Source organism: Anastrepha obliqua, chromosome 5, assembly GCF_027943255.1.
Source record: "Anastrepha obliqua isolate idAnaObli1 chromosome 5, idAnaObli1_1.0, whole genome shotgun sequence".
In the NCBI taxonomy this organism is placed as follows: Eukaryota; Metazoa; Arthropoda; class Insecta; order Diptera; family Tephritidae; genus Anastrepha; species Anastrepha obliqua.
In genome coordinates, this window is record NC_072896.1 from 62598360 (window position 1) to 62613571 (window position 15212).

Consider the following 15212-nt stretch of genomic DNA (forward strand, 5'->3'; position numbering starts at 1 on the left):
TCGGAAAAACTGGACATGTCGCAACCGTACCACTAGAACAACGCAGAACAGTAAATTCTGAGTGGTGCACAACCATTTGTTTGCCAGTTGTCTTCCAAGAAGTTAGGAAAACCAATCGCCAAAGACGGATCACTTTTCACCAGGACAATGCGAGCTCTCACACATCGGCTCAAACAACTGCATTTTTGAGCACCCAATACATCGAATAAATGGGTCATTCGCCGTATAGTCCTGACTTGGCACTGAATGACTTCTTTTTATTCCCGTACATAAAAAACAAACTGAGAGCTCAACGTTTTTCGACACCTGAAGAAGCGGTTTCGGCATTCAGAATGCATGTTTTAGAGGTACCTGATTCAGAGTGACAAAAGTGCTTCGACAATTGGTTCAAACGCATGCAAAAGTGTATAGATCATCATGGAGAATATTTTGAAAAACAATAAAGTGATTTTCGATGATTAAAATTTGTTTTTGTTCTCTAATCCCGAAATATAAAGGGCACCCCTCGTAATACGTAAAATTCGCTCTATTCAATTTCGTATTAGTATATATGCCCATTTGCTGCGAGAGTTTTTCTGCGATGCCAATAAAAAACAAATATGGGTTTTCCCTGCAGGAGAATGAGAAAGAGTAAGGGCCCCGTATCGGCCGTCATGAAACAGCAATATGATAGACTAGCACGTATAAAATATAGATAGTAAAATTCGCAAATTCAACAGCACTGATTTAAGCCCCCGAGATAAACGTTCTACAATTTCATTGGTTTCAGGATAACAGAGTGCGGCTTTAAGGTGTTGAATTCCTGCACAGCTGCGCAATTTGCCGCAACAAAAATGTTTCAAATTGTATTAGTATACCTCGATCTAACGCTATTTGAAGTGGAGCTAAATACCTCGCGATCCAATTGTAAAATATAGTACTCACGATGGTTTCTGTAGTACCGTTTTCAAATAGGACTGCTTCATAAAAACACATGAAGCGTCCTGTTATGATCAGGCACTGGGGGAATCCTTTAGCAGGAGGTCAAATATACCTATAGTATATACATTAGGCCGCCGTAGCCGAATGGGTTGGTGCGTGATAACCATTCGGAATTTACAGAGAGAACGTTGGTTCGAATCTCGGTGAAACACCAAAATTAAGAAAAACATTTTTCTAATAGCGGTCACCCCTCGGCAGGCAATGGCAAACCTCCGAGTGTATTTCTGCCATGAAAAAACTCCTCATAAAAATATCTGCTGTTCGGAGTCGGCTTAAAACTGTACGTCCCTCCATTTGCTCGATACGCTGTGATGGCAAGTTGAATCGAGAGATTCAATAACGTGGCGTTGTAATTTGTTGCTTTGATACTCGTTGCAAATTCGCGCACCAGTGTTGCTAGTTCCTAATATTTGTGTGCAACTTATTCCTGAATGAGGGTAGTGAGTCCAATATTGTTTCCGACGAAATATTGCAGTACATGCTGAACTTTTATTCAGGGAAAGTGCGTTTGTGAATATGAGGCGTTGTGCTCGCCAGAGTAAAGTTACGTTATATTCTTGAGCTGCTGCTAGTTGTTGTGAGCAAACTGGTACTGAAAAGCCATCAAGGCCCTCCTACAAGCGTGAACTGCAGTTTGCGCCCACACGCCGGCAGCGAATGCTCCAGAAGCATGCACCAGGTATATACCTATGAAGTGAGACTTTCAGCTATTCGTCCATAGATGTCGCCAGAAGTATTTTTAAACCTTCCCAAATGTCTTGTTTTTTTCGTCTGCCATCTGTCAACAATATTCAGTTCATTGTTACGTTTCATACAACAATGCATTTTTGTCGCTCTTAAAAATGTCGAATTTCCCGCCTTCAAACTACGATTTGCGGACATCGTGAAACCACTTGTGAAATGCTGCTCTCCCGGTTCAAAAGGAACTCTTTTTTGCATCGAATCTTTATGGGTGATGAAAGATGGGTGTATTTCTCCAATCCCAAGCGTAAACGATCGTATGGTCAGCCCGGCCACAAGCCAAAAACAACGGCCAAACCAAATCGCTTCGGTCGCAAGGCAATGCTGTCAGTTTTCTGGGATCAGCGTGGTATGATTTGGTACGAGCTATTAAAACCAGGTGAACAGTTGACGGTGCACGCTACCAACGACAATTGACCGATTTGAACAGCGCTATACACCAAAAACGCCCAGAATATGCCGATCGGCGTCACAAAGTCATTTTTCTTGATCACAATGCACCGCCACATCGAACAAGAACGACCCGGGAATTGGTGGAGACGTACGATTGGGAACAGCTGGTGCATGCGGCTTACTCACCAGACTTGGCGCCTTCTGATTATCATTTGTTTGCATCGATGGGCCACGCACTTTCCGAGCAGTGCTTCAATTCTCACGAAGAAGCCAAAAAATGGATCTATGATTGGTTTGCGGCCAAAGACGGCCATTTTTTTTTTTGGCGCGGCATTCACAAATTGCCTGAGAGATGGAAAAAATGTGTCGCTAGCGATGGCTATTATTTTGAAGATTAAATTTGTAACCATTTTATGTTAATAAACGTTTGAAATTGAAAAAAGTCTCATTTCATAGGTATACACCTGGTACGCTAATTGCTCAAGTAATCACCATCCCTTCGCTAACACCTCCTCCTCCACCAATACTCCTTTCACACTTTTTTTTTAATTATTTCTCTATATGCTCACACACCCACTAACAACAATTCCACATTAGCCTCCACAATAACAAAAGCCGTCTGAAATCAACAATAAAAGAAATCCACCTAAAATATTAACAAATGTTTGCACCTCATTAAATGACACTTCAATTCTCACTACCTTGCAAACTCCTCTTCACGCGCTTCTACATCCACCACAACAACGACCAATACAACATCAAATAATTCAATCACCAACTCACCTTTCCCAAAATCCTTCTTCCTCCCAAACCCTACCCCAAGCAACCATTGCATATTTCTCCCACCACGAAGTGATGACTATGGTGGTCTGATGCTCTTCGACTCATTACAGGCTGAGCCTGAGGACATTGCTGAGCACTTAGTGGCTTCGAAATGTAATGGATACATACATACATTTCTCTCTGTATGTGACTACTTGGCCTCTGCTTGTAGAATAGCACAAGTGTGGGCGTGTGTATGCATTCCATATTTCTTGCTGTTTAACATGCTATCAATCTTGCAATAGAGCATAAATGGTTATCTCAATAACGATTACCAACTGGAAATACTCATTAAACATTGTTCCGCTTCTATATTTTATTTTAAATATTTTTTTCTATATTTATATTTTAACAAAAAGCAAGGAATTGCAATATTAATAAAATGAAACATCCAACACAAGCCTTCACCTATTCGAACGAATTTCTCAACAATAGCAATTGAAATAAACACTGCAATCAAGCTAGAAGTAGTTTGGATGTATATGCATCTTAGAGAAATTTTCTCGATATCTGATTTTTCACAACTTCTTAACCAACTCAGCACGAAATGCAGCGTTGAAGGCGACTTCAGTGTGTGGAGCTCTATCAGGGGTTCTGATTACACGAATGCTAGGGGACAAAAAATGGAAGATATTGTATATTAATCTTATTTAACTTCATATGCCTAAATGATGGTTCACCCACTAATTTTTCGATTCACCACACCTTCTCTTCTCAAACGATGTCATAACACTTTGCTCTGCAACCCTAGCCCCAAACTGCCAATGGAAAAATCTCAGACTCATTGCATGGAAGCGACGACTTCCAAATTAGAACGCAAGCAAACTCAGTGCACAACCAGTAATCTGTTAAATTCACAACCAGATTCAATACCTTCAAAGCGGACTGGAAGAAATTTGGTCAAACCTGCGATGCAATCAATGCAACCTCTCCACAAATCAAAATTAACAGATCTAAAAGAATACTCCCATGGAGGAACTCTGAACTATCCACACTCCAAGGAACCAAGCAGAACTTGTGGCGTCCATACAAAATTGTCCACTCAACAAAAAATTTGTTGATATACAAAAGGGCAAGCGCACAATTTAAGCGAAATGCCAAATTTGCGAAACAGAAAGCATTTGAGCACTTCCGGTATCAACAAGTCCTAAAAAAATATGGGATGATATAAATTATTGAGTGGCTCCCAAAGACAATTGTCCTTTTCGTAGATCAATTCCACAAGCGGACCACTTCTGTCTCCATTTCGCTTCTCACTTCTCCCTTTTCTCGTCTGACACATCGTTCTCAAACATGTTCGCAACTTAAAAGCTGAGTAACTAAGCCCGGAACCATCCAACTTACCCTCTAAAAGTGAAATGGTCCGGTCTTGACAACATCTCCTACCCATCATCATCATTCAGAATCTGCCGACCACAGTCGAAATTCGACTTGTCAATCCTTATAATCGAATGTTGTTGTTGTTGTTTTAACAGCATAGGTAGCCCTGTCTGTGTAAGTATATCATCGGTCGTCTTCGTCTAGCTCATCTAAGGGTAGGCCCAGGAAACATGCTCTTTCGACAGGTTGGGTCCAGAGGGAGAGGGGGGTTAGATGAGTCGGTTTAAGGGGGCATGTGAAGGGGTGGTTAGTGTCGGGCGGGGTACCTTCACATGCCGGGCATGTGTTTGGTATGTCGGGGTCGATTCTGGATATGTAGGAGTTTAACCTGCTACAGTATCCAGAACGTAGTTGTGCCAGTGTTACACGGGTCTCACGGGGAAGCTGGAGCTCTTCGTCTGCAATAGGTGGTGGTTGGACTCCGATTACGGCATTCACAGGACGGGAGTTCAAGAAGGTGGTAACGGTCTCCCGGTGAATGTCGTTTATTGACTGTCTAAATACTGTCCGGTCCAGTAGGTTACGGTCAGTTTTGTCCTGGATTTCGTCAGCGTAGTCTAGGAGGTGTCTCCTGACGTGCCTGGGAGACGGCTCGGGCTCAAGCAGGTGTCTGCAGGGATGAGACCTGCGGTAGCATCCAAGCAGGAACTGCTTGCTGAGCAATTCGTTGTGCTCCACAACTGGGAGCATTTGTGCCTCGTTATGAAGGTGTTGGATGGGTGACATCAGGAGGCACCCGGTCGCCGTCCGAATGGCGGTATTTTGACAAGTCTGTAGCTTTGTCCACTGCGAATCACTAGTTCCAGGCGACCAGACAGGCGCAGAATAATTTAGAAGCGGCCGGCCAATTGCCTTAAATGTCGAAAGCAACAGTTCTTTGTCTTTGCCCCAAGTGCTGCCGGCCAGCGATTTGAGGACCTTGTTGCGATTTTGGACTTTTGTGGCAATTGCGGTTGTATGCGCAGAGAAGGAGAGCAAACTGTCAAAGGTTACCCCTAAAATTTGGGGGTTATTTAGAGTCGGTATTGGTGTGTCGTCGACTTTTACCTTATAATCGAATCTTTGACAGCGGTTGTTATCCACAATATTGGAAAACTACGTGCATTATTCCTATATTAAAGCCTAAAAAACCCCCTTTTGAGGTAAGCAGCTATATACCGATTTCTCTTTTGCCCTGGTTAGGAAAATCAATCAGGTTGCCTATAAAAAGGGAATTGGAACTATCGACGCTCTACTGCACTTTGATTACTTTATATACAATTCTTTCTCTTCCAAAAACCAACCCACAATACTTGCAATTGATTTTCAAAAAGCATTCCACCATATTGGCATAATTTGTCTTAAGGAACACTTGTCCCATGGCATGTAAAGTGAGAATCAATGCCTTTCTTTCCAGTCCAGTCTTTGTGGAAAACGGCACTATTCTTGAGTGACCCTTGAGTCACCATTATCAGGCTTCCTTTTTATTACCGCATTTGATGAAATAACGCTAGTCTTATGACAAAGTGTTTTCCACTAAACACCAGAGTTTAACACATGTCAAGTCAATGTGTGAGGATCTTTTAGCTGAATTGTCATCGTGGTCCCAATCTGTTGGTACTACCATATCCAGAAAAATAAAAATTCACATATATGTAAAAAACACAATTTTTGTGATTTAACCAACAACTTCAATAATCTTAACACATTATGTCCCGTGTGCACACATTTGTGATTTTCATTGAACTTCCCGAAAATCCCGTGTATAGATACTTGTGCATTTTATTGAATTTGAACTCAAATGTCTTTATAAAATAAGACAAAACGCCTTTATAAGATAATGAGCGAGGTAACAGTTAATTTCAAATTGTTTTCATCTGTAAAGTTAAATAATCTCGTCTGATCTCAAATTTCTCATAACTCTCAAATTTCTCAAGAACTCTCTCATTTGGCCCGTATGATCTTCCTTTGTCTATTATATTGGGTAGTCGAAAAAGTATTTTCGAATTTCTAATCAAACTTTAACTCATTTTTTTTTTATTTATAATGAACTTTATTAAACCAAATATGTACCATTTTGGTCGACCACCTTTTGCCATTTTTCTTCTAGAGACATTATTCCATCAGTGTAAAACTTTTGTGGTTTCTCGGCAAAAAACTGCGGCAAGTAATTTTCACAGGCTTCTCTTGAAGCCAACTTTACTCCATTAAGGCAGTTCTGCATTGACCGAAACAAATGGTAGTCCGATGGTGCAAGGTCAGGGCTATATGGTGGGCGCATCAAAACTTCCCAGCCAAGCTCTCCCAGTTTTTGCCGAGTCATCAAAAATGTGTGTGGCATAGACGTTTCAATCGTTCGAGCAGGCTGGAGTAGTTCATAGTGCATGATTCCTTTCCAATCCCGCCAAACACATAGCATAACCTTTCGAGGCGTCAATCCTGGCTTTACGACCATTTGTTGAGCTTCACTACCCTTGCACCATGATCTTTTTCGCACATTATTGTCGTATTTGATCCACTTTTCGTCTCCAGTTTTCGCTTCAGAAATGGTTCGATTTCATTTCGTTTCAGCACAGAATCGCAGATGTTAATTCGGTCCATTAAATTTTTCACAGACAATTCATGTGGTACCCAAACATCGAGCTTCTTTTTGTAACCAGCCTTTTTTAAATGGTTCAAAACCGTTTGATGATGAATGTTTAGTGCCTTGGCGATGTCATGGCAGCTTATGTGACGGTCCTGGTCAATCTTTTCCATAATTTCATCGACTTTTTCAACGATAGGTCGACCGGAGCGAGGTGCATCTTTCACATCGAAATTTCCAGAACGGAAGCGAGCAAACCATTGTTATGCTACACGAACTGATACAGCATTGTCTCCGTAAACTTCACAAATTTCATTGGTGGCTTGCGTGGAATTCTTCCCTTTTTTATACAAAAATTTCAAAATATAGCCAATTTCTTCATTATTTTCACTCATTTTTGAAAAGCTATAACTTTTTTTCAACTTCTCCGAATTTAATTTTTTTTGATTAAATGAAGCTTAAAATGTCATCTTTCTAACACCATATGATATGACAGAACGTGATTGGTAGCACTGGAGATAGATGACTCCAACGACATCTATTGACAAAATACGAAAAGACTTTTTCGACTACCATATTTATATTCTCCCATGGCATTTCGCATAGTTTAGCACATATTTCAAATTTGGTTAAAAAAAACGTTATTTGCTTTATAAGAATGATTTATTTATTCTACCTCATTCATGAGCTTCACGTCAATGTCACTTACACCACTAGGGCCATCAAACCTACACCATTCACTCGGCTCATTCATAATGTGGAGGCTATTCACCACCACCCATTTACTCATAACCTCACCCAACGGTGGCTCTGACATCCACCAGAATGCCTGGATACCTTGCTTAACCACATCAGGCATGAGGACATGAGCAGCCGGGCGTCGCTGGTCAGGCCGTACCAGGTAGGAAAAGCGGACATTACTTTGTCCGTACCCTCAAAGACAACAGTAGTTACTCCATCTGGGCTCACCTTCCAAAGACGACTGATCATCCTGACGTCCTTCTCACGGCACTTAGAGCTGAACTAATGGAGGTTCAACCTGAAGAGTTATGTTGTTCGGCACCACTACCGAACGCACACAACCCTTTCCGAGAAGTATGCAAATTTCTCCTTAAATCTTCTAAGTGCTTCCCGGCTTGCCCCGATTTCAGCCCTAAATCCCCTATCTTGGAAGTGCGCTCGCTCCCTCTTACCCCTGGTTTATCTTGAGATACCTTATGCGGTACCTTCTCGACTGCCACTGCTGCTCCTCTAACAGTCATCTTCAGACTCCGTGGAGGGGACCTGAAAACGGATGTCGTTTCTTCCATGGCCGAGGACGACACCGCACTACCGACCCAAAGAGGAAGGAAAGTCATTGGATTCGCGGATGATGCCGCGGTGGTAATAGTGGCAAAACACATCCAAGAAATTGAGTGGATTGCCAGCGAATTAATAAGTAGGATCAAATCTTGTTTGGCGTCCATGAACCCGGAATTAGCTGAGCAAAAAACTGATGTGATTTTAATAAGCAGCAGGAGGGCAATAGAATCCACGAAGGTAAAAATTGAGATTGTAAATGTCAATTCGAAACCCGCCATTAAATACCTAGGGGTGATGATTGATAGTCGTCTAAATTTTAAAGCGCACCTTGAATATGTTGTGAAGAAGGCATCGAGCGTGCATTCCTGTCTGGCACGAATAATGCCAATGAATGGTGGCCCTAGTCATAGCAAAAAAATTCTGTATAGTAGGGTTGTCAGCTCGGTCCTTCTGTATGCCTCGCCGATCAAGGCTGATGCAATGAACATCAACAGCTACGCAAAAACGCTAATACCCTTCTATCGGCTAAGCGGTTTGCTGACTATCTGCGGCTACCGCACAATTTCTGATGACGCATCGTTCGTGGTAGCGGGACTAGTCCCAGTTGAAGATGTTGAACACTTCTTGTTTCAATGTCTAAAATTTTAAACGGTGAAAATATTACGGATTTTATGCTAAAATCAGCTGCTAACTGGAAGAGAATCAGATTCATAATGATGTAAGGCGCGTAGAGTTTCGGAGGCGTCAACAATAATTAGGAATAATTCGAACTAACCAGCCTCGTGAGATGATCCTTTTTGGCAGTTACGCAGAGAGAGTGGTAGATTATGGAGAGGTATTTAGTATGTAGATGTCATCCCAGAAACAAAAAAAAAGACAAACCACCGCCAGCCAAAGGTCTTCCAAAGGCTACCACCAATGCCCTGCCGGACCGAACACTGTTCTCCATACAAGAATGGGTCCACCAATGTGGAGCTAACGCCGTTCTTGAACCGAAGGTCAACCGCAGCACGCTGTGGTCGAAACACCTGCACAAGGTATTCACCCCTCACGCAGTACATCAGCCACGCACGAAAGGATGCGCTTTTTTTACAGTTATCAAGGACAGACAATATAGTGGCACGACGCACCGGAAAGCATGCCGAAAAGCCCCGCCAAAAAATCAAGGGCACACGCGTACAAACAATATAGCGCGATTCCGCAAGAACAACGGTCTCCAATTTTACTTTACACGCTGTACTATAAATAATACAGCCACGCTAAATATTGGGTTGGGGAATAAGTTGGTAGCGTTTTTACCCTAGACTTTTATTTAAACAAAAAACAATAATTATATCAATAGGTTAATCAATTATATACTAACTGTTGCTGTTTAGAACCTCTTCCCACTTGGTCTACCAAAAATCGCCTGGTTTGGCACCAAAGAAGTTGTTGAGCCAGTTTTTAAGCACTTCTTTGTTGCGGAATAGATCGTAATCGGTCCTCCCATTCGAGCTTCTGGAGTGCAGCTTTAACGACTTGTGTAGCATGGGCCTGGCATTGTAGTGAAGGACTATGGTTTGAGGATCTCAGGAAACACACATTAAGCCCAGTTACTCATCACATTTCCGGCCTTTTTACACAACTTCCCTAACATTAATAAGGCAGTGGAAAAGTACTCCACAAAAGTGGCAACGTGGAGTTGCTGTCGGATTCAATGTTAAATATGCAATCACTGTAATTTCCGTATACATTCCCCCAAATAAAATATTCTCTTAGACATGTTGCAGCTTACATTTTAAATAAGTAATCCCATAATTATATTTTCTTAAAGCTATAAATATTTTTGAACTTATTTAGTCTTATAATTTATATTTACTATCATTTGACTAAGCCGATAGCCCTAGTAGCTTCGATTGCATTAGATTAATCTGTACTTTTAATTATATTTTAATAAATAATAATAAAATCAATTGATGGAGTTTTGCATCGCGTGTGGGAAAGCGAAGATGGAAATCATTCCCGTTATCTGATTAAGTTCCCAAAACCAGAATTGCATCTGTATTAGAGAAATTCCACAATGGGCCGAAGAATGGAGGTTATCTGGGTATTACTAAAACGCTGGAGAAGATTAAGCAGCAGCTTTATCGGATAAATTGCAAAGACACAGTAGCCGAATGGATACGAAATTACGCGGAGTATATGGCAGCGTTCTCTGCTGCAATGCTAATGCCCAGTATACAATCTTGGGCAGCAGCAAATGCAATGAGCCGTGTTACTGCTAGAAGGAGGGAGGTTGATCTCACCTTGTCAAATTTAAAACTTGGGTGATCAATAAAAAACTTTAGAATTCTTGCCGAAGATTCGTGCTCGGACCACAGGCATGTTGAGTTTCAGTGTGGCGAAGAAGAACAAATGCCATTGCCCTCCAGAAACCCAGAAAAACATACTGGAAGAAGTTTAGGGGGCATTGGGGGGATTTCACGTGACGCCACCAAAACTTCGGAAAGAACAGGGTATTGAGGTGGCTGTTGAGAGACTCAGCCTGTCCAATTCGACTTCTCCTTGATCGGACTCCCTTCCGTGGTGGAACCGAGAGCTCCAATCATTGGAACAATACCGTCATGTTCAGAGGGACTACAAGAATCTAATTCGGGAGCCGAAAAGGGCTTCTTTTAGGGAATTCTGCGGCGGTATTGAATCTTTAAGTGACATGGCGAAACTGGTTAGGATCTTGAAAAGGGATCCAACCGCAAAGCTGGGGTCACTTAGGAAATCTGATGGTTCCTTTACAGAGAGGCAAAGTGAGACACTCAGCTCGATGATGGACTCTTACTTTCCAGGTAATCAGATATTTGATTAGAGATACATTGGTTCGCAACAGCCCTTAACGAAAGAGACTGTTGTCAATGCTGCTACACCTTCTCGGCATGACTGGTACGTTGCCTGATCTGTGCTGAATGAGGCCGCTATTCGATTTGCTATCGAATCTTTTGGCGGCTACAAGTCCCCCGGACCAGATGGCATTTATCCTGCCATGCTGAAGGAAGGTGCAGAGTGCATAGCTGGTTGGTTAGAGTGGTGATTCATCCTGAATCCAACTAGCGCTTCCGCACCATTTTGTTGCCACATCCTCGTTACCAAATTGTTTAACAGTTATTTGCAGCAGGACTATATCCAGTCTGTGCGGTTTAGGAACCTTATTAGGTTGTTGACGTCTAAGCCAGACAGTTGCTCGAGACTCTCGAACAGCGGTTTGCCCAAGGTTAACATTCTGTCCTTCCATAGGGCAGGGCATTCACAGAGGAAATGGAAGATTGTTTCTTTTTTCTTCGGTGCATAGCTGCAGTCCTGAAGAAAATTTTCACTGCATGTCTGGCACTGGCTTATATACCACGCTCGTGAAGGATTGTGAAGGTCGCCTTCATCTCTAAGGTTGAGAGAGATGACTACATCAGCGCCAAAAGCTTAGACCCATCAGCATAATCTCTTTCATGCTGAAAAGTCTCGAACGGCTAGTGGAGTGCATATGCGTCAGAAGTCGCTGAAAGTTCACACTCGCTCTCTCCATTTCAGCATGCCTATCAAAGCGGAAAACCCTACGAGTCGGCTCTGCAAAACATTGTTGCTAGGGTAGAGCAGACCATCGACATCTGGGGGACTACTCTTTAAGCATCTTTTTGGATATAGAGGGGGCTTTTGATAATGTCTCTTTCGACAGTATGTGTAGCTCTGCCAGAAGGCATGGCGTAGGCCGGATGCTCGTGAATTGGATTCATTCAATGCTAGCCCAAAGAATCGTCACGGTGCGCACAGTCGTCTACACTCACGCAATTGCGGTCGACGTTGCCTGTTTGTTAACGGGCCCTTCGCTTATGAACATCTGTAGAAAAGTACAGAAAACTCTTGATATGATTGGCACTTGGTGATGTGCTGTTCTGCGTAAGCTAATAGGAGTCACAATCCAGCTATCTAAAAAAATCAAATATCTTGGAGTAATCCTCGGTAGTAAACATCTTTGGAAGTCACACGTTGAAACAAAGATATCCAAAGCACTGACAGCTTTCTGGCGGTGCAAGGATGTCTCTGGGAAAAAGTGGGGTCTTTCTCCTAGCAAGATCCCATGGATCTACATGGCTATCATAAGACCTATTATCACCTATGCATCAGTGGTCTGGATGAGTAGACTCTCTTTCGAGGGAGTCAGGAGTGGCCATCTGTTACATCGGAGCTTTTCCGACTACTTCAGGCCCGGCATTAGATGCGCTGGTTGGTCTGCCACCACTTGATGCTTTCATCGAAGGAGAGTCCTTAAAGGCCATCTAAAGGCTGAAACATATATATAACAAATGAAGACTTACATCGCGACTTAAAACTTGATCCCATTAAAGACGTAATCCGGAAATACAGTAGGAAACATATACAGAAATTACTAGCCTATTCGACCAAGAGGTACAAAAAATAACGCACATGGAACTGACGCAGAAATTAAGAGTAAAGCGAATCACACCAACAGCATTAGCAGATACAAAAACTATTTTGACACACTATACCTAAGTATATTACTGTTGCTAATATAAAGAGTTTTTTAATAAGAGGTGTTATTTTGAGATTTAAAGAAAAATGCTATCTTTTAATATAAATGATCGGATGTTTATTTCATTACAAATTGGCTGCCTTATGTCCTCGATAGCCTCACGAATTCCTTCTTTGAAGTCTTGAATCGACTCTGAGCTGTTGGCATAGACCTCCTCTTTCACGTGGCCCTAAAGAAAAAAGTCACAAGGTGTTAAATCGTAAGATATCTGTGGCCAATTGTGATCACCTCTTCGAGAGATAACACGGTCCGGAAACTTTTCCCGTGAAAGGTCAATGGTTTCGTTGCTTTTGTGGCACGTACCGCCAGATCAATACCATCTAATTCCGGCCATAAAAAATTGTTAATCATCTCTCGATAGCGCAATCCATTCATTCATAACACCTGTTATTGGAAAACCCTTTACTATATCTCCCACCCAAGCTATAAAACTTACTAAGTGTCCATGGACAGATGTAATAAAATTGGGATAAAAACAAAAAAATGTCGAAAGAACTGAAAGTATCTGACCATAGAATCCGCAGCAAACTGAAAAATGATCTCAAAGTCAGGCCTTACAAGATCCAAAAGGCGCATGACCTCACACCAAAGCAGCAACAAGTCAGACTTAAAAGAGCGAAGGAGTTGCTTCGCTTGGCCGAAAGCGGTCAATTTCCGAACATTGCGTTTTCTGACGAGAAAAATTTTTAAAATTCAACAATTTGTAAACTCCCGAAACGATAGGATTAATTTGACCGACAGTCACATACGAGAATTTGAGCCATCCATTGGCCACCAGGGGGCAGCACCCGCCACAGGTAATGATTTGGGTCACTGTAACCTCAGATAGGCGCTCTCCAATCGTTTCATCGAGCCCGACGTCAATGCGAAATATTATCGGGGATATATACTGGAGGCTGCTTTGAAGTCGTGGACAGACAAACATTTCGTTGGCAGATTATGGACGTTTCAAGAGGACTCAACACCGTCTCACAACGCTCGAGTGAACCAAGAATGCCTAAAAGCAACGTTCCGAACTTCATAACGTCCACACATTGGCTCTCAAATTCACTAGACGCGAATCCAATGGATTATTCTCTTTGGGCCATATTGGAGAGAAAGGTCCGAACTAAAAGATTCACCAGTCTTGAGGCGCTGAAAAAAGCCATAGTCCGCGAGTGGGCCAAAATACCTGCAAGTCACATTCGGGCACCTTGCGATTCGTTTCGTCTCGAGGCCACAGTCAAGGCAAAAGATGTTCATATTGAGCAAAAGTAAATTGATTCTTAATTTTGTATTATCTTCTCACATTTTTTACTTTGAATTGAATAAAAGTAATTTTCCAAACTAAATTTATGGCCTTTTTAATTGGTTACACTGCGAGTATCGGACACTGTATATACATAAATTAGCTTGGGTTACCTAGTTTTCAAAATGTATGTAAAATTATAAACATTTTTTTGATAATAAAATCTTCTAATTAATTTATTAAGATATATGTATTTAACTTTTTGACTATAACTTAATTTCTGTTATTACAGGTTCCAATTAAAAGGGTTCATCTCTTCACAGCTATACAACTAGCCTGTCTTATAATATTATGGCTTATAAAATCTTTCTCGGAGACATCCATTCTTTTTCCTTTAATGTTGGTTGTTATGATCGGAATACGTAAGGCCTTGGACTTAGTGTTTACCACCAAAGAACTGAAAATACTGGATGATATTATGCCTGAAATAAAGAAATCAGCTGATAACAATGGTACACATCAATCGGATGTCGAAGTGGGTTGCCTAACAAAACTTAAGAGATGCTGTTTGGGTGAATCGTCTACATCGAAACAACAAAAAGTAATTAAAATCAACAATGATAAAGAATTTGAAGCGGCAAGCAGCTTGTTAAAATAAAACTTTATATTATGGTTTTTCCCATTCAAATTAGTTGCAAATATAAAAGCACTCATTGTTTTACACCTCAAACTTTTCATGATTACCTACAGTCAATCTAAAAATTCGTAGAAACTTGTGGGTGCAATAACCGACTTAATGTACCTACTTAGTATATAAGGACAATAGGTTAAACTAACATTTTTTTTGTGCGTTTCAAGTCGACTTCATTAGCAAAACATAGCACTCTTTATTTATCTTTGATTTCTTTTTGCACTGATTCACATTTATTCACTGCATTAATAAGAAAACTTCAAATTCTTTGGAAAAAGCAACAAATAAAGCAACAAAAACAAATAACACAATATTTTGACGCTGTCAAAAAACTGTTTTTACAAACTCTAATGCAGACTTTTTAATGAAATACATAATTCTTTGATTAATTTAATATCTAACTTCAATAACATTTTGCAGTGGCTTTTTCATGGAATGAACCTGTTTGTTTATGCCGTATACGTTCGGTATATTCAGCCATTCCTCTATTATTGCAGTTTTTAATGCAGCTGTACTCTTTGGATATCTCTTAGCG

General features: G+C 41.2%; 1 protein-coding gene across 2 annotated transcripts in view; it reads left to right on the top strand.

Moving 5' to 3' along the window:
- LOC129247215 (electroneutral sodium bicarbonate exchanger 1) overlaps positions 1-15212 on the top strand; it is a 108303-nt gene that overhangs the window by 66524 nt on the left and 26567 nt on the right. For both annotated transcript variants that reach the window (XM_054886239.1, XM_054886241.1), the window contains exon 10: positions 14279-14587. In XM_054886239.1, the coding sequence (XP_054742214.1) occupies positions 14279-14587 (309 nt within the window). The remainder of the gene's footprint in view (positions 1-14278; positions 14588-15212) is intronic.